A 24,929-nucleotide genomic window follows, 5' to 3' on the forward strand; every position below is an offset into this window, starting at 1 on the left:
ATTCTAAAAGAGCTACATTTTCTACTCCCCTTGAGGTAAAATTTTGATGTCATATTTTACATCTTCACGTTTATAACTTTACTGATTATTATAGTTATACTTGATCTTATAGTTTTTTCTCTTTTAATATTTACACTAGCTTATTTAAGTGGTTGATCCTCAGCCTTACTATATATTTGCCTTTAATAGTGGGAATTTTCCTTTACTACAGATACTTACTGTTATATCCCCTTCCTTTCCAGTTAGAAAAGACCATTGAGGGTTGGTTTAGTATTTATGAACTAATTTAGTTTTTGCTTGTCTAAGTAGTTCTTTATCTCTCCTTCAATTCTAAAAGATAATCTTTCAGGGTAGAGTATCCTAGGTTGCAGGTTTTTTTCCAGGACTTTGAATATATCTTGCCACTCCCTCCTGGCCTGCAAAGTTTTTGCAGAAAAATCAGTGTATAGCCTTATGGGGGTTCCTGGGTATATGACTCTTTGTTTTTCCCTTGCTGTCCTTAGAATACTCTCTTTATCTTTAACTTTTGCCATTTTAATTATGATATGTCCTGGTTTGGGTCTGTTTGGGTTCATCTTGTTAGGGACCTTCTGTGCTTCCTGGACCTGGTTATTAGTTTCCATCTTCAGATTCAGGATGTTTTCAGCCATAATTTTATCAAATACATTTTCTACTCCTTTCTTCCTCTCTTCTTCTGAGACCCCTATAATGCGAATGTTGGTATGCTTGATGTTGCCTCTTAGGTCCCTTAAACTGTTATCTTTTTAAAATTTGTTTTTCCTTTTGCTGTTCTGGTTTGGTGATTTCCAGTATTCTGTCTTCCAGATCACTATTCATTCTTCTGAATCACCTAGCCTGCTATTATTTCCTTCTAGTGTGTTTTTCATTTCAGTTATTTTATTCTTCAGTTCCGACTGGCTCTTTTTTAAAAAATATTTTTTAGTTCTTTGTTAAAATTCTTACTGTGTTCATCTATTCTTGTCCCAAGTCAGTTAGCATTCTCACTACTAATGCTTTGAACCCTTTATCTGGAAAATTGTTTATTTATGTTCATTAGTTGTTTTTTCAGGGCCTTTGTTTTGTTCTTTCAATTGAAACAAATTTCCTCTGTCTTCTCATTTTGCTTAACTTTCGCTGTCTCTATGAAATTAGGTGAAACAGTTTCCTATTCCAGTCTTGAAGGGGTGTCCTCGTATGGGAGCATCCTTATATAGTCTGTGTGTACCCAGTGGCTTTGGTGCGAGAGCTGGATCTGATGTGAGCATGCGTCATATCTTTCCCCAGGGTTTGCTGGCAGGTATCACCTTGGTAGGAGGTGGGGCTGAGGATGGAGAGGATAGGACCAGAGTCAAGTGTAAGCCAGGCCTTCTCCTCTACTCAGTGTGCCCAGTGGCCAGCACCACCCTATTGGGGGTGGGCTCTAAGTTGCTGGAGCAGAAGCCATGAGGGTCAGCCCTGAGGTGGCTGTGTTCCCTTTAAAATTTGTGTTCTTCCCACTCCCAGCACTGGCTGCCTTGTCCCAGAGGGGAGCAGTGCTGGATCAATAAGGGCTGTTGCAGGTGCTTGGGGTGGGTCTGGGGATGAGCTCTGGTGGCCCCAGCTACAGTCAGAGCCCAGAACTGCTTTTGATGGCTGCCTCCTTAGGCGCTGTAATGGCTGCCCCTACACTGTTCAGAAACTGATCCGTGTCTGTGCTGGTCCCGCCCCTCACAGTGGAGCTCTCTCCTTGACGGTGGCAGTGCTTACTCCAGTGTGGAGCTGCATCGTGAAACAAGCAGGGCCAGAGTAGGCCCTTGGCTGAGGCCGGGGCGCCCATTGGGCGGTCATGGGAAACTGGCCAGCATCCCACGCAGTTTCAGTCTACCTCTGCTCTATTTTAGGAGTAAGCAAGCATATGTGTTCCTCCTGAGTGGAGTCCAGGCTTCCCCCAGCCCTTCTGTTAGTCCTACCAGCTCTAACCAGCCAAGGGGACTTGTCTTCATGGTGTTGGACCCCAGGGCCATGTGCGCAATCTGTTGCTCAAACCGTTCACTCTGTAGGGAGGTTCTCTGCCCATGTAATCCCCCTCCTCTTTTGAGTACCCTCCCTGTGGTGCAGGTCCCAACCTGATCACTTCTCTTACCTTTCCCCATTCTTTGTGGTTCTTTCTTATAGCCTTGATTGTGTAAGAGTCTTTCTGCCAGTCTCCAGTTAGTTTTTACTGAAAATTGCTCCATGTACAGATGCATTTTTGTTGTGTTCCTGGGGAGAGGTTAATTCCGTGTCCTCCTACTCCACCATCTTGATCTATCTCCTTTGGGTTTGACAGTTTTGGTTTTAAAACAGCTATATGCATTTACCTTGTCTTATCTGTGTGATTTTTATTTAAACTTCCTAAACATATTATATACATTCTATACTTCTGGTATATCAATCAGATAAATAACATCATTCCCACAAAATGTTTAAGAATTTTAGGGGACAGAGATCAAGATGGCAAAATTGGAGGACGTGGACTCACCTCTTCCCACAAATGCATAAAAAAAGTATATCTACATGAGGAACAGTTCTCACAGAATACCTGCTGAAAGCTGGCAAAAACACTCACATAACCAAAATTGCAACAAAGATCATCACATAACTGAGCAGAACAAAAGAAAAGAAAAGGAAAGAAAAAGGAATCAGTACATGGCCTGCACCTCTGTGAGGGAGCTGTGAAAGAGAAAATGTTCCCTCACCCTCGGAACTCCCTTCATTGGCTAGAGGATTGGCCAAGACAGAAAGGGAGCTTCAGAGGCTCAGAGGAGAGTGCAGCACCTGGATTGCGGCAGGCAGAACAGAGAGAGACCAGTGCAGAGGGTCTTGGCCACCTGCCTGCAGTCCCCAGCCTGAGATGTGCGTCTGCTGGTGTGTACGGGGGCTGGGAGCTGAAACTCGGGCTTCAGAGCACAGACTCAGGGAGGGGACTGGGGTTGGCTGCATGGAGACAACCTGAAGGGGCTGGAGTGTGGTCTGAGCTGCAATGGGGGCGTCCGCAGGACTGAGCCTAGGTCTGCTATAGGAGCCCGATTTTTAACACAAGTGCTGAAGGGAGGCGTGGACCCCAGACATAGCGGCCTCATTCTCGGTGTACTCACAGGAGGCATGGCTCCACCTCTGCGAGACCTCTACGGGAGCACACAGGCACCGGCGGGTTGCCCACACATGGAGAGGCTGAAATCTGAGCCATCTCCTAGTGGCTGTGCTGCCCCCGGATTTACGTGCTGCCAGCAGCTTTGTAAGCTCAGTGCCTGTGGGACATCTGAGCAGATTACTGGTGCCCCCGTGGCAGGGGCAGAGCCGGGGTTAGCAGCTGTGGGCTTTGCGGGAGTACGCATGTGGAGGCAGGGCTGGGGTGTGGTCTGATTCTGTAGCTCCTGGCAGGGGGTCCAGGTGCATGACTGTGGCGGTCCTGGTACCTGACTTCAGCAGATCTGTGCCAACAAATCTGCACTGGTGGCTGTGTGAGCACAGTGCCTGAAGGACACCTGGGCTGATTGCCTGCATTCCCATGGTTGAAGTGGGGCCAGGGGCAGTGCCAACAACAGTGTACTTTGTGAGCCCACACAACTGGGGGTAGGCGACACCATAGAGTGCACTTCCTGGTGGACAGCTCCTGTGGAGGAATACCCAATGGTTCCTCTCCCAGCAGAAGTGTTCCAGTCCTGCCTGCCTCACACCACAGCTCAGAAATGGCTCTGGGGGCTTCTGCTCCAACAATCAGGGAGCAGACCCTGCACTCGACGGGGCTGTGACAGCCACAGAGCAAAGAGGAGGCCCCACTCAACATCCAGTGCAAGCTCTGGTCATCACAACACTGGTCACACCCCTTATCAAAGGGGTGATGGCCAGCACACACTGAGGAAAGACATGACGGGCATCCATACTGAAAACAACCCTTATACCAACAATATTAATTTGAACAGACTGATCGCTAGAAGTGAAATAGAATCTGTAATTTAAAAAACTCCCTGCAAAGAAAAGTCTCAAGATCAGATGTCTTCACTGGGGAATTCTATCAAACATACAAAGAAGAACTTATACCAATTCTTCTCAAACTCTTCCAAAAGATTGAAAAGGGATGAACACTTCCAAAGTCATTCTATGAAGCTGCCATCACCCTGATATCAAAACAAGACAGGCAGTACCAAAAAAGAAAATTGTGGGCCGATATTGATGAATATAGATGCAAAAATTCTCAACAAAATATTAGCAAACTGAATCCAGCAACGCATAAAAAAGATCATACACTACGACCAAGTTGGATTCATCCCAGGGTCACAAGGATATTTCAACATACGCAAATCAATCGATGTGATATACCACATCGACTAAAGAAAAGACAGAAAACACATGATCATCTCGATAGGTGCAGAAAAAACACTTGATAAATTCAACATCCATTCATGATAAAAACTTCAAAGTGGTTATGGAGGGAACTTATCTCATCATAATAAAAGCTATTTATGACAAACCCACAGCCAACATAATACTCAATGGTGAAAATGAAAGCCTTCCCACTAAAATCTGGAACAAGACAAGGATGCCCACTCACACTAGTTCTATTCAACATAGTATTGGAAGTCCTAGCTACAGCAGACAAACAAGGAAAAGAAATAAAAAGTATCCAAATTGGAAGGGAAGAGGTAAAATTGTCCTTATACACAGATAACATGATACTATATATAGAAAACCCTAAAGGTGCCACACAAAACTACTAGAACTGATAAATGAATTCAGCAAGGTAGCAGGATACAAGATTAACATACAGAAATCTGTTGCATTCCATTACACTAGCAATGAAATATCAGAAAAAGAAAGTTAAAAAAAAGTCCAGTTTAAAATCGCATCAAAAAATACTTAGGGGACTTCCCTGGTGGCACAGTGGTTAAGAATCCACCTGCCAATGCAGGCAACACAGGTTTGATCCCTGCTCCAGGAAGGTCCCACATGCCGTGGAGCAACTACTAAGCCTGTGCACCACAACTACTGAGCCCATGTGCTACAGCTACTGAAGCTGCACGCCTAGAGCCCATGCTCCACAACAAGAGAAGCCACAGCAATGAGAGGCCTGCACACCACAATGAAGAGTAGCCCCCTCACCGCAACTGGAGAAAGCCCGCATGCAGCAACAAATACCCAATGCAGCCAAAAATAAATAAATAAAATATATAAATGTATAAAAAAATACTTAGGAATAAACCTGACCAAGGAGGTGAAAGACTATAATGCTGAGAAGTATTAAACATTAATAAAGGAAATTGAAAATGATTCAAAGAAATAGGACGATATCCCATGCTCTTGGATTGGAAGAATTAATATAGTTAAAATGGCCATACTGACCAAAGCAATCTACAGATTTAATGTGAGTCCTATCAAAGTAACTGTGACATTTTTCACAGAACTAGAACAAATTATTCTAAAATTTATATGGAGCCACGAAAGACCCAGAATTGCCAAAGCAATCCTGAGTAAAAAGAACAAAGCTGGAAGCATAACCCTTTCAGACTTCAGACAATACTACAAAGCTACAGTAGTCAAAAGAGCATAGTACTGGCACAAAAACAGACATATAGATCAATAGAACATAATAGAGAGCCCAGAAATGAACCCACATACCTAAGGTCAATTAATCTTTGACGAAGGAGGCAAGCATATCCAGTGGAGAAAAGACAGTCTCTTCAGCAAGTGGCATTGGCAAAGCTGGACAGCTGCATGTTAATCAGTGAAGTTAGAACATTCCCTCACATCCTACACAAAAATAAATTCAAAATGGCTTAAAGACATGACATCATAAAACTCCTAGAGAGAACATAGGCAAAACATTCTCTGACATAAATCATAGCAATGTTTTCTTAGGTTAGTCCCCCAAGGCAATAGAAATAAAAGCAAAGATAAACAAATGGGACCTAATCAAACTTATAAGCTTTTGCACAGCAAAGAAAACCATAAACAAAATGAAAAGACAACCTACAGACTGGGAAGGAATATTTGCAAACGATGCAACCAACAGGGCTTAATTTCCAGAATATACAAACAGCTCATACAAGTCAACAACAAAAAACAAACAACCCAATCAATAAATAGGCAGAAAACCTAAACAGATATTTCTTCAAAGAAGACATACAGATGGCCAATAGGCACATGAAAAAATGTTCAACATGGCTAATTATTAGAGAAGTTCAAATCAAGATCACAATGAGGTTTAACTTCACACCAGTCAGAATGGCTATTATTAAAAGTCTACAGTTATGCTGGAGAGGGTGTGGAGAAAAAGGAACCCTCCTACACTGTTGGTGGGAATGTAAATTGGTGCAACCACTATGGAAAACAGTATGGAGGTTCCTTAAAAACTAAAAATAGAGTTGCTGTATGATCCTGCAATACCACTCCTGGGTACATATCCAGAGAAAATTCTAATTCTAAAAGATACATGCACCCCAGTGTTCATAGCAGCATTATTTACAATAGCCAAGACATGGAAGTAACCTAAATGTCCATTGACAGATGAATGGATAAGGAAGATGTGGTATATATACACGATGGAATGCTACTCAGCTATAAAAAAAATGAAATAATGCCATTTGTAGCAACATGGATGGACCTACAGATTATCATATTAAGTGAAGTAAGTCAAACGGAGAAAGACAAATATCCTATGATATCACTTATTTGTGGAATCTAAAATATGATACAAATAAACTTACTTACAAAATGGAAACAGACTCACAGACACAGAAAAATTTATGTTTACCAAAGGGTAACAGGGGAGGAATAAATTAGAAGTTTGAGATTAGCTGATACAAACTACTCTGTATAAAATAAACTGTATAGTACCAGGAACTGTACTTAATATCCTGTAATAAAGCATAATGGAAAAGAATAGGAGAAAGAAATACATATGTATAACTGAATCTCTTTGCTGTACACCAGAAACTAATACAACATTGTAAGTCAACTATACTTCAATAAAAAAGAATTTTAGAAAAATATATTCTTTAAATTAAATACTAATTTCAATACTAATTTCAAATACTAATTTTTATATCAATAGTAATTATCTTCTGGATGCAACAGCTGAAAATATAATTTTTCAGGATTTTAGTTATTTTTAAAATATCAGATTTATATTTTCTTGTCATTAATTGATAGTTCTTCAGACTTGAATAATTTCTAAGCAAGATAAAATACTGAAAAATTGGTCATCATGCATGGTTTTACTATATATATATACATTGTTTTAATATATAATGCATATTTAATATAATATATGTGTATTTTACATATATAATATATATTCCTGTGTTTTTTAATTTGATATGTTATAGAGTTGCTGTACCTTTGTGTGAGAATACTGTGATATGCCATTCAGATCTTCTTTTAGGAATAAAATGTTTATTCATCTAGGAGCAGAGAGTGCTAATAAAAGAAGACCCTTATCCCATTTGGAGGAGTGCCCCAGTTAAAGAAACCTGACTTGCCCTTGGTCACATCTTCCAGAGGCAGCTTATATTCAATGACTAATCAAACATGGGCGTAAGAAGGTCCCTTTTATCAATTTGGATATCTCTCAATGGCTATCCCAGTCCTGAGATGTGTGGTCACCTGTGGCCTTCGTAATACTTGCATCCCAGCTCTACTTCTCCCCCTGCTCAGTACTGCTTCCTTCCCCCTATTTCCACAGGTCTTGATCCTAAAAGCACTCCTTGATAATTGTTGTGCATGCTCATCTCCATTTCACATTCTCATATTCTTTTCCTTTATGCATTGTTACAGGTTATTGAATATAGTTCCCTGTACTATACAGTAAGACCTTGTTGTTTATTTTACATAGAGTAGTTTGTATCTGCTAACCTCCAGCTTCTAATCTATTCCTCCCCCACCCCCTTTCCCCTTTGGTCACCATAAATTTGTTTTCTATGTCTGCTTCTGGGGAATCCAGACTAGGGCACTTCGGGTCTATCTATATACCTACCTACTTGTTATCTTTATCTTCATTATCTATCGATCTATCGATCTAGCTATCCATCCATCCACTCTAAGAAAGTGTAAAAAGGATGTGTGCACCTACAAAATTTTTGATATACCAAATGCTTGTAACAGTTCTCATTACCTATTCTCTAGTTCTCTGAAATAAAAATCAGTTATTTCCTTCCAAGTTGTAATGTGCATGAGTGATTACGGGTCTGTGAGCAATAGTGCCAAATTTTTTGACTGTATATTTAAGATTATGAGATGTGTTTTTGTTTATCAAGAAAAAATATGAGCTAATTGGTCTTATAGAAACATGTGCTGATGTAGAACAGGCTGTACCTCGGTAAATCTTGAGAATGTAACAGAGAATTTTACCGAGGAAACTGCAGTCAGTGATGTGAGGATGATACTTGGCAGAAACTTCTGAAAACAGTGTAGACAGAATTCTTTGGCACCTAAGCAACAATTCAGGAAGGATGACCAATGTTAATTACAACTAAACAAACCTTTCTTATTTACCAGTCTCTGTCAAAGGAGGGCTATTGAGCAGTATTTATTTTTCAAAAGACAGAAAATAGATGCAGTTGGCCGAGGCTCCAACTCTGATTTATTTATTACCCTTTTGCACATATCATATAAATTCAGAACTTTATGACTATCACCATTTTTATTGGAATCACTAGCAGTAGCTTTATAATTTCTATTAACCCAAGTTTCTTCATGACATGATCTCTGTTTATCACTGCTGCTTCATCTCTTGTGCTCTTCTTTCTGTCACACCCTGCCACCAACCCCACAAACCACCAATGTCACTTCTGTTGGTAAAATACTCTGTGCTCTTGCTTCAATACAGTCAAGTGGTTAAGAGGGTAGACCCTGCATTCGGTCCAGCCCTACATGTTTTCTGCCACTTCCAAACTGTGTGTCTACAGTAAGTTACTTTCCCACCTTGTGCCTCAGTTTCCTCAACTGAGAACAATGTTAGTACCTCACTTGGATGTGGAAAGGTTAAGTGGAGAGTGCTTGGTTCATAGGAGCTTACATACTGTTTGGTGCTGTGCTATTTGGTAGAAATTACATATTCTTGTTTAGGGGCTGTTCTGTTCCGTTTTGCTCTCCAAACCTATTACTGTGATTGGGAGTATAGTAAATGTGTGTGCTTAAACATCTCAAGTTCTACTTTATGAATATGTATGATATGTATGAATATGTATGATAAAAGGAATTCATTTTGATAGAGTACTTGCACATGTAGATTACTGCGTAACTGTTGAGAAATTAATGAAAATTTTATTTAAAATGTTCCTGTTGCCTGGAGACAACACAGATGCTTGAAAGTATCTCTACAAATTTTGCATTGAACAACTGAGGTTTATGTGTGGATTTGTTTCTTCCTATAAAAAAAATTAGATGTGTAGAAGGCCCCAAGAAAAGTCTCTTTCCTTTTACCTTGACTGGTTCACTACAGGGAGAACATTCTGGAATTCTCTGGTAATCAGGCTTAGGTGTGATTCAAGAAGAGGGGCTGACCTGTGTGAGGAGACTGAAATGCTAGTTCACATTCAGTTCCTCACTCTGGCTGTTATTACCACTAACGGAATTGCTGTGTGCCCAGCCCAGCTGCTGTGTCCGTATCTCTCACAAACTGCAGAAAGGCTGCAGGAAGTCTTTAGAAAAGTAGATATTTGTTTTTCCAGGGATTAATGGCACCCTTCTTTGTCTAAGTAATGGATCTTACATGGTATATTTTAAACTTACTGAGCATTACTTAATTCCTATGATGCATGCCAACAATGTGATTAAAGCTGATTTGCACTAGATCATTTGTCAGATTACTTGGTTACCAGTTAGCCTCCCCAGGTACAAATTTCCACTTCTAAGCACTAAAAATAGCATCTTTACAGAATCCTCAAAAATGCACACTGTAAACCAGTTGCCACATCCAAAAATGAAATTATTCAAGTATTTTATTTGCAACTGAATGTTTGACCGTTGTGGGAAATAGCAACGTAACAAATATGGGGAAATGTTTCGGACGTAATTTTTGCTCTTTTGACACTTAATTTGCTGTCATACATTGACTTCAAAACCCTCAGAATCCCAAAGTATTCCCTTCATTTGTTTGTTTTCCTTGATTCCATGTTAGCTTTCCCTGACTTCCCACAGACACTGCATTCTATTCACTTTTCTTCACATCTAAATTTTTATTTTCCTAATTCCTGTGGGAAAAAGTGAACAAACCAACATAGCATGCATCAGTTAACCAAAAGACCACCCAAATGTGATTATATATACCTATAAATATATAAAGCCCAAGACTAGCGTTTGTTTTTTTCTGCTCACTCAGCAAATCAGTCAATATATCCTCATATTGATTATTTTCTTGTCATTCTTTCTCTACTGTCTTGGTCTGGGCCTCATCGTTCCCTGCCCATGTTATTGCAATAGCTTTGTAACAGGTCCCTCCGTCTCTGGTTTATCCCCTCACTAGGTTCTTCTATTCAGCATGGCCAGTATAATTCTCCACTTTCATCATGTCATTTTTTTGCTTAAAACCTGACTATGCCTATTATTTATTTATCATAATGAAACTTTTCAACCCTTCTAACTTAAAGTCAGATACTGAGTTCTGGCCAGCAGAGTGTGGCCAGAGTGCCCATCTCCATGCCTGGACCACAAGACCTTCCACACTACATGCTTCCTCTCTTCCATCATCTGTTGACTGAATGTAGGCAATCCAGTGGAGAACTTGGAGGTGATAGGGGACGGAAGAACCAATAAAAGAGTAGGGTCTTTGAATAACTTCATGGTGCAGAGCTTCTTGCCCCCAAATCCCACTCTTGCCATTGGACTCTTATGTAAACCAGAAAGAAAATTCCATTGTGTGAAGACAGTGAAGTTGTTTGGGGTATTTGTTGAAGCAGGTTATCCTAATATGTATCAATTTTGCAATAACAGTGTTATCAGTGCAAATCAAGATTAATGAACTTGCTGGGAGGTTATTATTTGGATTTGGGACTTTTTGTGCACAGTTTTTTCATTAGTTCTTTCTATATGGCTTTTGAATATAATTGTCTTTTAACTTTTATAATTCTTTAAGCAAGTAATTTTTAATACTGTTTTAGAGCATTCGAAAATGTCTGTTCATTTGTTCATTCGTTCATGGATGCAACAAACATTTATTTAGCATCTATTTTGTCCTAGGAACAAAGAAGAAGAGAAAAAAAGTTATCTTCAATATACTTTTAAAAAGTTAATGGTATATTACAGTCTTATCCTGAGCCCATTTACTACTTAATTTTTACACTCAGTGTAAAACCTCAACATTACCACTCTTCTCAGGGTTCCAAGGGATTAGAATCATTTTCAGTTCTTATCTGAGACACTCAGAATTGTTCTGTTGCCTGATTCTTCCTAGGGTTTGATGGTAATGGAAGAGTTTTTGTTTGTTTGTTTTTCATTATTCCTTCTGAAGGAAAAATTCTCTTTTACTGAATTCCCACCCTTGTACAAAATCAGTATAGGTTTTCTTTTGCAAGCACCCATTACTTTAGGCATTCCTTTTCATGGCTTGAGAACTTTGATGGCAATACCTTAGTAAAGAAATCACCTCCCATCACTCCTAGAAGCTGAGTTTTTGTTGGGTAACTAGATCTAGGGACAGAAGAAGGAAATCACATCTTCTGACATGGTCCAGGACTGAAAGAGTGTGTCATTCTTGGCCAATTCTTTTTCAACCATTCTTCTCTCTGCCATCTGATAAAGTCTATCTTGTATCTGAGGGCTTAAAAATGACATTTACTAGCTCCCCACTATGGAATTCACATTTTGGACAAGTACAGGGATGTCAAGAGGGTCTTGACACTTTATTTCAAAATCTTGTTTTGCTTCCCAATAGCACCAGTGGCTTATTCTTTGCATTTCCTGCTATAGGAAAATATATATGCCAAGAGCTTTAGATTTGACTCCTGGGTTACTTAAAATGCCGAATTAACAGGTGAGCTTGGTCAATGTCATTCTCAGGTGTGTGTAAGAGCGTTAAACAATCCCTGATAATATCTTTCATAACCTTTCTGAGTGAGTAGAGGTTGAGGCATGTCAAGAAAGGTCAAGAAAGGGGAGAGGGAGGTTAAAAAGAAGCCTGATATTTGGTTTCTGAGCCTGGCTCTGGAACCAGATCTAACATATATACACTACCAAACATAAAATAGATAGCTAGTGGGAAGCAGCCACATAGCACAGGGAGATCAGCTCGGTGCTTTGTGACCACCTAGAGGGGTGGCATAGGGAGGGAGGGAGGGAGGGAGATGCCAGAGGGAAGAGATATGGGAACATATGTATGTGTATAACTGATTCACTTTGTTATAAAGCAGAAACTAACACACCATTGTAAAGCAATTATACTCCAATAAAGATGTTAAAAAACAGAACAAAAACAAAAATAAAAGCTCTAGGGACCAGTGCCAGCAACCGTAGAGACCATGCTGCTAACCTTCTTTGTTTTTCCTATACATTAGTGGGCTCAATAAAATGATGACACTTCACGTTGTATTGTCATTGCCTGTCATTGTCATTTGTTTGTCTTCCATGTTTGAAGGAAAGGACCATGTGTTACCTTTGAATCTTGAAACAAACACATTCAATAAAGTTTTGGTGGCTAAGGGAGTGAATAAGTGAAGTGACCTCTACATTTGACCATCATTGTAGTATAATAGGATGATGTAATTGAACTATAGACTTGATCACGTATGAATCCTGTGCTCCCATTTAGGCTTTTTACAGAATAAGGGTGGAAAAGGAAGAAATTAGTAGCAAGAAAGAGGAATGAAGGGCAGGGTAGTGTAGATGGGGAGGAATGGGTGAAAGTTAATCATTAGAGAACAGAAGAGATTGAAAGGTGAGAGGAAATAAGATTTATAGATGGAGATAGAGAGAGAGCTATGGAAGAGATGAACATGTTGGTGGAATCAGCCAGTAAGCATCCAGGATTATAGTCAAGTAGTTCTCTGACCCACCAAACAGCATGTTGGGAAGATGGAGTACAGTAAACCATGGAGTTTCTCAGAGGGAAGCTGTTGCATAGATAAGAGAGTCCGATTATTCCATATTATTATTTTCCTTTCATGTTGGGAGGATGTACCAGTAACAGTTGGAGTCTCCTTTCAGCCAAATAGCTCCCATATGCTACATAATTCTGCTGCTGATTAAAATCCTATGGAAGATTCAGGCTGTATCTGGAACAATAGCAGGCTGAATTCGATTTATCAGCCTTCAGGGGAAGAAAAGATAATCAAATTTCCCCCTTCAGCAACTTTGGGACCATGCCATTTGCAGAGATGACAATGGATGTGAGTTGTACACTTTCTGTTTGTACACCTGCTTCCTGTTAATCACAAGTTCCTGGCATTTTGTGATATATTTTTCCCTATTGATATCTTATGGGCTTTGTCATTTAAAGGCAAGGGCATTTCTGTAAAAACTGTTACTGAAACATGTATGAAAAATTAGGGAGACCAGTAGGGAGACAGAGTTGTGGATGATGTGAAGAAAAACAGTCTTTAGTCAGAGAAATCTGGGTTTCAGTATGCTTTTTAACGTTTTAGTATGTGACCTGGACAAGTGATTTAAGTCCTCTGAACTTTGATTCCCTTATCTGTAAAATGGGGATAATGACATTTACATCAGATGATTATTTTATGGATTAAATTACATAATTTATGTTTGGCTGTGCATTCTGGAAAAATCTAGGTAGTGAGAATTGCAAAGAACTCTCGGCTCGAAAACACCATTCAAACCCCGGCCCTCAGAGACTTGGCCAAACTTTAACATGGCTTCTAGCAGCCTAAGACCTCGTGTCCCTGGGACAACGAGCCCCCTTTGGAGTTCTTGTTTTGAAAAGCTCAGGGATGTCAGAAGAATTTACTGTTTGTTCTAGCCAACACCAGGTCTCTTCTTAGAGCATCTACTAAGAAAGTCTTGCAATTGTGAATCCTTCCTCTGAACCTTTAAGATGTAGATGTATCTTCCATAACTCAGAAGTGTCTTTCTCAAGGACCTGAAAAACATTCCTTTGAAATGTAATAATCAGGAAGGCCAGGGGCTCTATCTCCTACACTCTGGGAAGATAGGATCCTAACTTTAAGAATTGCCAGGTAGCAGAGTCAGCTGGCTGGCCTAATCATGTTTACACCAATCAGCCCTTGGTAATTTTGAGTCCCTGCTCGCTTCCCTTTTCTACACCGTCATTCTGCCTTTAAAATCCCAGTCACCACTGTGCAAATCAGAATGGAGCTCAGCTCTTTCCCCTACTGTCAGTATTTACTGAATAAAATCTGTTATCACTCTAACTAATGTCTGGCTTTGTTTCTCTTTGGAAGTAAAAGCTGGCTTTGTGGTAACACCTACCAAACCTCTGCCCCCAGGTCTCTTTTAATGGGATGTGTGTGTGTGTGTGTGTGTGTGTGTGTGTTTTCCGAAGGAGAGAGTGAAGTTCAGTCTTGTCAGGAAAGGTCATGGGAAGAAATTGGGAAAATGTGAGAAGGCTGTTGTGTGTTTCCTGACTGTCTCTGGGGAATAGGCTTGAGGGTTAGTTTCTTCTCATACATTTTTCAAAGGCCAGAAATATAACTTAAACAGCTTTCATTATTTTAGCTTAAACCAAAATGGAATTTAAGGTGGATCCAGCTTAGGGCGAGGTGGGATGCAGATATTTAAAGGATGAAATTAGGGCTCTATTTCTTCCTCTAGATTATGCTGTTCAGTAAAATGCTCTGTGTTTACAGAAATGTTTTATATCTAAACTGTCCAATATGATAGCCTCTGTGACTATTAAGCACTTGAAGTGTGGCTAATAGCAACTGAGGAAATGAATGTGTTAACTTAATTTTAATGACTTCAAGTGTAAAGCCACATGTGGCCGGTGGCTGCTCTGGTGTAGGGCACAGCTCTAAATCATGCTCTGCTTGCCTCTTCTTGGCTTTATTCTCAGGCTGTCTCCATGTGGTGTCAGTGGCTCCTGGAAACTGCAGAATTAGTTGGTCCTCAAATAATACGACCTCACAGAAGGAGAGAAAACCATCTCTTCTTCAGCAGCCTTATCCATCCCTGAGAAGGATTCGAATTGGCCTTGTTGAGGTAAGTCATGATGTGCAGGAGGGTGGACACTCATGGTCCACCCTGAGTCACATCCTGTTGTGGGCCATTCAGTTCACTGTCTTCCAGAATTGCTTCGAGTTTGAGAGAAATAGTTATCAAGTAGTGGTTAAAGGCAAAGTAGACCAACTTTTTGAGACAGGGCAAAAGTAGTGGTACCTTGTGGCCTTGGTGACAGAGTGCTGCACGTTGTTGAGGAATGGAGCATTTCTTCTTCATCACAGAGAGGATTTGGCACCTGAAGTCCTGGTCAGACAGCAGCAGAAACCGTACAATTTATAAAGCAGTGTCGTCAAAACAACGACAGCAGCATCCAATACGCATTCAAGGAATCTTATGTACAGAGAGCAATAAAAAGGTAGGAGAGTAAAACACAGTAAGAGCATGACAGGTGTTATGTGGCCCCTGCTTCATGAGCACATGACAAACACTCTTCAGGAATGCTCAGAACACTAGAGGGGATCTGATAGGCATCCGGAATACCTGTGAGTAAAGGTGGGAGTTAAATACAGGAAATAAGGCTTTACTATTAATGTGACAATAGCTGTGTTCAAGGGCTGGTAATGCTGAAGTATTTGAATTACATATTTAAGCACTTGGAACTATTAGGTGCTCAAATTTTACCTGCCAGTACCAGTGTATGCACGTACACAAACACAGCCTACATTCATTCCTCCTTGAATAAGTACACAGTTTTTCTGTGCTTTATCGAAGTTGGTGGTATGAAGAGACATGCTAGAGTTAACTTCAGGATTTAGCATATCCTTTAGAACTCTGAGGGTTCATTTTCTGAAACCATAAGAGTTAGAAAAATCCAGTGTTGAGAATGTTGGAAGCAAATCTATAGACCAGGACTAACATTCAGCATTGTACAACATATAGCCATATCTTCTATTAAAATATAAAATGATTTTGGATGGACCTGTTATATATAGCAACTTTCCTGAGTCTCTCAAGTTTCCTCCTACCCCTTATTGCTTAAGGCATTTCTGCCTCTTGCCACAATCCAGCAATGGAAGGGTTGAGTCTCAACACGGGCAGGGGCCTCCGGGACCAAGGCACTCTAAACCAGCTTATGTTCACATTTGTTAGTGGTCTTGCCATTCATTTTCTCTAAAATCCCAATTGCTAAGCACCATCTTTGGCTCCACAGGAAAACCCACAATGACCATTCATGTTCCACTAGCGTTTTATTTTGCTTGTGTTTATTCATCCACCTAAGTTGTTACTGATTTGCTGATTACATAACTTTTACATCCTCTTGTGATCAAACAGTAATGGAAATTTTAAGATATGTTGCCTCGTTTTAGGGAAGCTATAAAGTCTTTGCTTTATATCAGATGAATATATTAAGAAAAAGGTGTTAAAATTTGATTTTGTAATGATAGAATGCACAGAATCTGAAAAGAAATGTTGCAAGTATGCCAGGAGACTAAGTCTTTTCTAAAGAAAACTGCCATTGGTAGCTGTAAGTTAGATAGTCATGATTAAAGATTTATGAGTGCATAGGGGGCACAAGCAACTGGGACGAAAACTGTGATCCATAGGCGCCATCACTTCCAATATAATCGCCTCAAGTCCTTGCCTTACAGGTGAACACGTGGTTCACCGGTAGAGAAATCTGTGTCCTGACTGGCTGAGGGTGCTCATTTTCTGTCAGGAATTCATATGCCAATGGTTTGGGCTTTCCTTCAGGAAATGAATATTCACCTTCTTTACCACAAAACCAATTTCTCTCCATGGTTTTATCTTTATGATATATAAATCGGTATCTTGTCAAATACACACACACACACACACTTTGCATTCTAGTTATTGGCATACATAGGTTGATTTAGTTAGGTTATGATAAAATTGTTTATGGAGATTTCTGTGGAGGCTAAGTGATTGAAAAGTTGGGAAAAAGCTGTGGCCTTAATTCAAGGCAGTTTGGATCAATAATTCTGAAGGCAAAACTGTAGCTATTAATAAGCCTAAAACCTTGAGGGAAACAGAATTTTTCAGCTTTAGGCCATAGGGAATAAGAACACATTGTTCTGCAGTGTTTTTATGGTTTAAATTTTTGAGAGCTTCTGCAGTATAAGTCTCAACTCTTTTGCCGGGTGATAAACTCATCATGCTAGAGATGAAGCAATGAGTTCAGATAGGATTTGACTTCTTTAAACCATTTTCCCTTTTTGCTCAAATATGGATCAAAACCTAGAGAGGTGACTCTTGTTTCCTCTGCCTCATTACCCTAAAACTGTGAAGAAACTTCTGAGTTTGTAAATTCCAAATGTGAATATCTCAGAGGTCAAATTTCTCTAACTCAAAATCATGTCACAGAACAATAATACATGAGCCAGCAACTCAGATCTATGTTTCTTTAGTTAGATTTGTTTACTGAGGAACATTATGGCAACGGCTATGACTTCTGAAAGTCCAACCTCAGCATTTGAGAGCATTTAATATTTAATCAAGTGGCAGAGCAGCAAACTCATTTTGAGTAAGATATTAAAAAGAAGAAAGAAATGTCATATGTCATCAGCTGGAATAATTTAACTTGCAAATCAGATGTTGGCAAGAGCTGGTTGACAGCAGATGGCTCAACTCTTCTGTGTTTGACTCCAAACCTATCCTTTCCCATTTTGCATTGGAAATCTAATTAAAAGCCTTTTTATCACCATCAGATTAATTATAAACATGCCTTTTTATCTGGTAGGAAATTGACCTGTGCTTAACAAATTTCCCCCAAAACCCTCTATTTTCCAAGATTTTCAAGAAGAATTTTTTTCCAAGCTTATTTATTCAGACTAAATGCACCTAATCTTTATAGGTTAAATCCCATGAGCTACTACTTAGGCCAAATATGAGTTACTTATTTACTATTTAGGACATAAACTGATATTAACTTAAGAGTACTTGCTAATTTAATTTCTTTACTTCTAGTTAATTTGATGAAATTCATTGAAAGACAACTTTCTTCCAAGTAAATAATTTGCCATGGCAAACAGAATCTTATAAAGCTTAATTTTAAAGTCTTTTATCATATGGTGGTGCAATTAATATCAGAAAAAAGGACGTGTTTCATTAACTTGTCTGTCACTCCATGAGTTTATGATGTGAGAACTGACACTTCTGTGCCATCTGTTTGTATATGACCATAATAGAAGCCGTACATGCCAGCGGACTGAAGTATTTTCATAGAGTAAATCCACAGGTATGGGCTCAACATTTCAATAAGTGTTAGATTATTCCCCACACATAATTTTGTCATTATTAGACTAATTCTTGTAGTAATGCATAAATTTTGAAAAAGCTAGTGCTATAAAAATGGGCAGGAATGAGTATATTTCCTCAATATACAAAGGAACTGTGTATTTCAGTGGTTAAAATAAAAGAGAGAAAGTGATGATCTGGCTTTTACTTAGGATGTAGAAAGCTGGAAAGAGCATCATTACTACCCTTACAATGAAAAAGAGAGATAATCTGCAAATTAATAGTTGTCCTTGAATTTATCAGAGAGCTGAGGTTGTAGAGCAGTCAACTAACTCAAAATCTAAAGAAAAACATTCTTCTGGAAGGAGAAGCAAAATATGAGCAATTTCTTTCCTGGGGTAAATGCTAAACCCCACGCAAGCTGTTCATGAGAATTCAGCTAAAATTTCTGACGAGTTACTTCAGACTGTGGACCGGCATGAGTGTATAGACTCTCTTGGGAGCTGCAGTCACAAGGAGAAATTGCCCATATGTACACGATCTTCTCCACAGACTATGTATGTACTTATAAGAGAGATTAGGGGCTGGGTTGGAGACCTGAGAAAGCCTCTATTTTGGTGAAGGTATGGGAGAGGAGAACAACAGCTCTTGTGGAAAAGGTGTAAAGCCTCACCTAGAACCTTCTCTCTTACCTTCTTTATGGGGTAAAAGCTTAAGCTGATGTGGGAAGGACAGCAGATATTGTCACCCTCAGGCCAGAAGTGAACATGCATTGCAATTAGGTGAAGGAAATAACAAAACACCATCTGCCCTTAGGGGAGGGACAGAAAAACACCCTGAGCCTAGACCACTTAGAGCTCTACCTTTGGGGGAGGAGTATGACCACAAAAAAGGCCTCATATCCAAGATCTGGACACACAGTGCCTTCCTCAGATTGAGGTTGAACCAGAACAACAGAAAATGATTCCCTGTTCCCCCTCTTCCATTCTTCTTTATCAGGCTGGCAAGTGACCCATAGCAGTTGTCATATGTATAATGCTGGGAGAAGGGCAAAGTGAAGAGAGAGATCTTTTCTCAGGCACAAAGGAAAAACCTAAAACTGAGAGGCGAGCAGCCCTTGAGAAAAAATCTTCTGAAAAAGTATTCCTCACTCTAAGTACAAGTTAAAACAAGAGAATTTTGTGGTGCCCTGAGGGTAACCATAGAAGCCAAAATAACAACAACAACAAAAAAAGACTCAGCTCAATTCCTGACTAGACTGACACAAACTCTTATAATCCAAAGAGAAAAAGCATGCCTATTTCCAGGCATAAATACTATTTACAGTCATCTCTACTCTTCCACACAAGATATTCAGCTTTCAGCTAAAATGCAGAGCATACAAAGAAGCAAGGGGGAAAAAAAGCAACAATACACTGTCAAGAGACAAAACAATCAACAGAACCAGATCAAATATGATTCATATTTTAGATTTAAAATAGCTGAATAATGTGACAAAGATTCTGGAGGAAAAAGTGGACAATATGCATGAATAGATATGGAATCTCAGCTGAGAGATGGAAACTATGATAAAGAACCAAATGGAAATGGAAGAAATTAAAAGCATGGTTATCGAAGAGATGAATGCCTTTGATGAATTTATCAGTACAATCAATACAGTAAAAAAAAAAAAAAAAAAACAGTAAAGTTGGAGATAGGTCAAGGGAAGTTTTCCAAACTGACAAGCATGAAACAAAAAACCATAACGGTTCTTCTAAGACCTAAGGGACAATAGTAAATGGTATAAAATAAATGGAATTGGAATCATAGAGAAGAGAGACTGAGCAGAAGAAATGTTTGAATAGATAATGACCAAGAATTTTTCAAAAGCAGTAAATTATAAGAACTATAGATCTATGAAGCTCAGAGAATACCATACTTCCAAACACACCTAGAAACATAACTGTTCAAACTTCTGGAACCTGAAGATAAAGAGAAAATCTTGAAGGCTGCCAGATAAAAAGTGTACATTGTATACAAAGAAACAAAAATAAGGATTGGAACAGACTTCTTATCATGAACTATGAAATCTAGAGACAAGGGAGTAACATCTTAAAGTGCTGGAACAACAACAACAAAACCCGTCAGCCCAGATTTCATACTCAAAAGAAAATATTTTATAGACTTGAAGGAGAAATAAATACTTGCAGAAAAAAACAAGAACTAAGAGAATTCCTTACAAGCATATCTATTATTTATTCCTTAAAGGAAGTTCTTCAAAAATAAGGACTAAGATACCAGACAATAACTAGGATCTACACAAAGAAAGAGTGCTGGAAATGGCATTCATGAAGGAAAATTTAAAATTTAGTTTTCTTATTTTGAATTTCTGTAAAGATAGCTATGAAAAGCAAACATTATATCAAAGTATTACATGTTTATGGTATATATAAAGTAAAATGCATGCCAATAATAGCACAAAGGATAGGAAAGGAATTTAAATTACAATGTTATAAGTTCCTTATAGTGCATGATTAATTAAATGTGAATATTGTAAACTCTACGGCAGTCATTAGGATGTGTAAAACTTTTAAATAATAACCCCAAATTGGAGATGTTAGTAGATTTAAAACCAATCATTTAAATAATTACATTAAATTTAAACTGTGAAAATATACCAAATAAAAATTAGAGATTTTCAGATTGGATAAAAAAGTAGCACCCAACTGTGTCCTGACAACAAGATCTATTTTAAATATAATGAAATAGATTAAAGTAAAAATATGAAAATAATATAGTGTGGAACCATTAATCAAAAGAAAACTAAAGTGTCTATATTAATGTCAGACAAAGTGGACTTCAGAATAAGGAATAGTACTAGGACAGTATTCATAGTGATAAAAGGGACAATTCAATAAAAGAATAGTAATCTTAAATATGTATGCACCTAACAACAGAGCTTAAAGTATATGAAATAAAACAGACAGAACTGATAAGAAAAATAAATCTACAAGTAGAGTTAGAGACTTCAACTTTAAGTGTTAGATTAAACAAATAGAAAGTTGGTAAGGAAACAGAGGATTTCAACAACACTATTTACCAAATGGATCTGTTAGATACATAAAAAACACTTCAAATCACAGCAGTAGAATATATGTTTTTCGCAAGAGCATATGGAACTTTCACCAAGATAGATATTATTCAAGATAGACCAATAAAGAATCAAAATCATTTAAGGTTTGGTCTCAAATCAAATGGGATTTAAACTAGAAACCAGCAACAGTAAGATATCTGAAAGATTTCCAAATATTTGAAAATAAACACTTCAAAATAGCCCACGGTTCAAAGAGAATGTCACAAGGGAAATTCAAGCATGTTTTGAATCAAATGAAAATAAAAGTTCTATGTGTCAAAATTTGTGGGATGTAGCTAAAGAAGTTTAGAGTTAAATTTATAGCTTTTAATGCTTTTTATTTGAAAAGCAAAATTTTATTTTTTTTAATTTATTTTTAAAATTAATTAATATTTATTGGAGTACAGTTGCTTTACAAGGATTTTTTTCCTATTATAGATTGTTTATTATTTGTCGACAACATTTATGAAGACCATTATAAAATTTTGTTGAAATACAGTAAGGAAGATCTAAATACATGGTGAGCTATAACTTGTTCATGGATAGGAAGAGTTAGTATCATTAAGATGTTAATTCCTCCAAAATGGTCCTATGGATTACATGTAATTTCATCCAGACTCCCTATGGGGATTTTCATGGAATTGGACAAGTGAATTCTACATTTATATGGAAATGCAAAGAGCTAAGATGATCCTGAACAAAAGCAAAACAGAACTTTCCCTACCAGACATCATGATGTAGTCACAAAATGGAATAGTATACAGCAAAGAAAATGAACAAACCACAGATAATATGCATCAATATGCATGAATCTCAAAAAATATTAACATTGAGCCAAAACAAAAAAAGCCACAGATACGTAAAATATTCCAGTTTACACATTTAGAAAACAGGCAAGTGGAGCTATATTTCTTAGGGATACATACACATGAGATGAAACAATGAGGAAAAGCACAGGGATTATTAATAAAATCCAGAGAAATAGCTACAAGGGACTGATAATAATTAATTAAGTTAGGTGGTGAATACACAGGTGTTCATTTTATTATTCAAAGTGTCTTCTTAGACATTATTCTCTTTGAGTATATTTTATAATAAAACAGTTTAAAAGATGGAATGCTCAGAAAATAGTGAGTCATGTTGAAACCCTAAACAAAGAATGTATTAAATTTTGCCATGCTTTTTTAGAATAGTTTAACAAAACAACCATAACTGAAAGGGAACAGGAGGGGTCCCTCAAAAGTAATGTGGTCCAAAGTTTAAACCTCCAATTTTTTTAACATCTTTATTGGAGTATAATTGCTTTACAATGTTGTGTTAGTTTCTGCTGTATAACAGTGAGTCAGCTATATGTATACATATATCCCCATATTCCCTCCCTCTTGCGCCTCCCTCCCACCCTCCCTATCCCACCCCTCTAGGTGGTCACAAAGCACCCAGCTGATCTCCCTGTGCTACGCGGCTGCTTCCTACTAGCTGTTTTACATTTGGTAGTGTATATATGTCCGTGCCACTCTCTCACTTCGTCCCACCTTACCCTTCCCCCTCCCCGTGTCCTCAAATCCATTCTCTACATCTGCATCTTTATTACTGCCCTGCAACTAGGTTGATCAGAACTATTTTTTTTTTTTTTAGATTCCATGTATATGTTTAGCATACGGTATTTGTTTTTCTCTTTCTGACTGACTTCACTCTGTACGACAGACTCTAGGTCCATCCACCTCACTACAAATAACTCAATTTTGTTTCTTTTTATGTCTGAGTAATATTCCATTGTATATATGGGCCACATCTTTATCCATTCATCTGTCAATGGACACTTAGGTTGCTGAAAAGCGAAGTTTTAAATCAACAATTTAAGATTCCACTTCAGGAGACTAGAAAAAAAAAAAAAGAGAAAATTAAGCCCAAAGCAAATATCATAGAAGAAATAATAACAGAGCAGAAGGCAATGAAATTAAAAACAGAAACATATGAGAGAAAAGCATAGTAAGCAAAAGCCAGTTTCTTGAAAATGACAGTAAAATTGATGAACCTTTAGTCAGATTAACCAAGTAAAATGAGAGACAACACAAATTGTAAATATTGGAATGAAAAGGGGTACGTTACCCCAAACCTTGTAGACATTAAAAGAATAAGCAGAGACTACTGTAAAGAATTCAGTGCACGTGAGTTCAACAATTTATATAAAATGGACAAATTTCTTGAATGATAAAAACTGCCAACGATCACTCAAGAAGAATAACCTGAATGGATCTATAGATCTCTGTAGATTTCTATCCATATTTAGAATACATCCACAACGTTTAAACAACCTACCCTTTGCTCCAGAGAAAGACACTGTCTCTCTCCTCCATGGCTGTTCACTATAAAAACATTCTTGAAAGATAGTATGGAACAAAGACAGTAAGTTCCTCTGCTTATAAGATGTGAATAAATGCAAGAGACCCATGGAGAATTGTCTCCTAACTGGATTGAGATGACTTAGGGATCGTTGAAATTCTGTAGACTCTGGTTCTCCTTATATCTTATGTGTAGCTCTTCAGAAGTTCCAAATGAGAAACTGAGAGCCTGGGAATTTTCTAGGTCCCCTGTTTTTTCGATGGTCTTGAACAACAATTTCTCTCTCCTTAGCAGTGGAAGATTACAGAAAAATTCATCCTGCATTTCACTGGTTTTGTATCTTTTGTCCCATGAGATTATTCAAAGCTCTTTTGACTTCTCTGCCCCTTAACAGAAGTCATGAGACTCCTGGGTCAGAGTCAAAGGACAGTTTCTTTTAGCAGTGTGTCATAGCACAATTTTCTAGTTTTAGTTTTCCACACCCTATCACTCAGATGTGGACACAACGAGCGTCAGTTGACACCTGCACACACAGAGGGGTGTGTAGTCCCTTGACTTAATTCTTGACATTTAGTCTCACTCCAAGAATTGCCTGAGAGAAGAAATGGCCAACAGATTGTCTGCTCACCTCTCTGTGGTTCCAGTGTCTCTGTGATTTTGGCTCCTCGAATTCTGGAAGCTTCAGCCAGTCTCTAATGCCTTAAATCAAAAGCTTCTTTATTTTCCTTTTACCTGGCTCTTCTACTTTTTCCTGAGAGGACTACTGGTTTCTGCAAGTAATTCCACCTTAGCTGCTTGCAAGATTCTTCAATTTAGTCACACTTCAAATTATATTACATATTAGTTTCTTGTTTGTTTTCCGTCTTTCTTAGGACTATAAGCTCTGTGAAATCAGTTTACTTTGGTTAATTCTTCAGTGAATCCCCAGTGCCTTGAAAAGCACATGGCAACTGGTAAGCATTCAGTAATATTAAGTAAGTAGACAGCTGGACTCATTTAGGTGAAAAATGATAAAATCACAATTTAAAAAGTTTCTAGCTGGATGTCTGCTGACATATCTAATCATTTCTACTTCTACATATATCTCTGTTAGTACATATTTTCTCAGTGAAAATAGCTCACATTTTAGCAT

General features: G+C 38.3%; 1 protein-coding gene across 2 annotated transcripts in view; it reads left to right on the top strand.

Annotated features, from left to right (window-relative positions):
- LOC109547760 (zinc finger MYM-type protein 6-like) overlaps positions 1–24,929 on the top strand; it is an 834,957-nt gene that overhangs the window by 301,003 nt on the left and 509,025 nt on the right. For both annotated transcript variants that reach the window (XM_073804273.1, XM_073804272.1), the window contains exon 3: positions 14,981–15,126. In XM_073804273.1, the coding sequence (XP_073660374.1) occupies positions 14,981–15,126 (146 nt within the window). The remainder of the gene's footprint in view (positions 1–14,980; positions 15,127–24,929) is intronic.

The sequence above is a fragment of the Tursiops truncatus genome, chromosome 4 (genome assembly GCF_011762595.2).
Source record: "Tursiops truncatus isolate mTurTru1 chromosome 4, mTurTru1.mat.Y, whole genome shotgun sequence".
NCBI classification, from domain to species: domain Eukaryota; kingdom Metazoa; phylum Chordata; class Mammalia; order Artiodactyla; family Delphinidae; genus Tursiops; species Tursiops truncatus.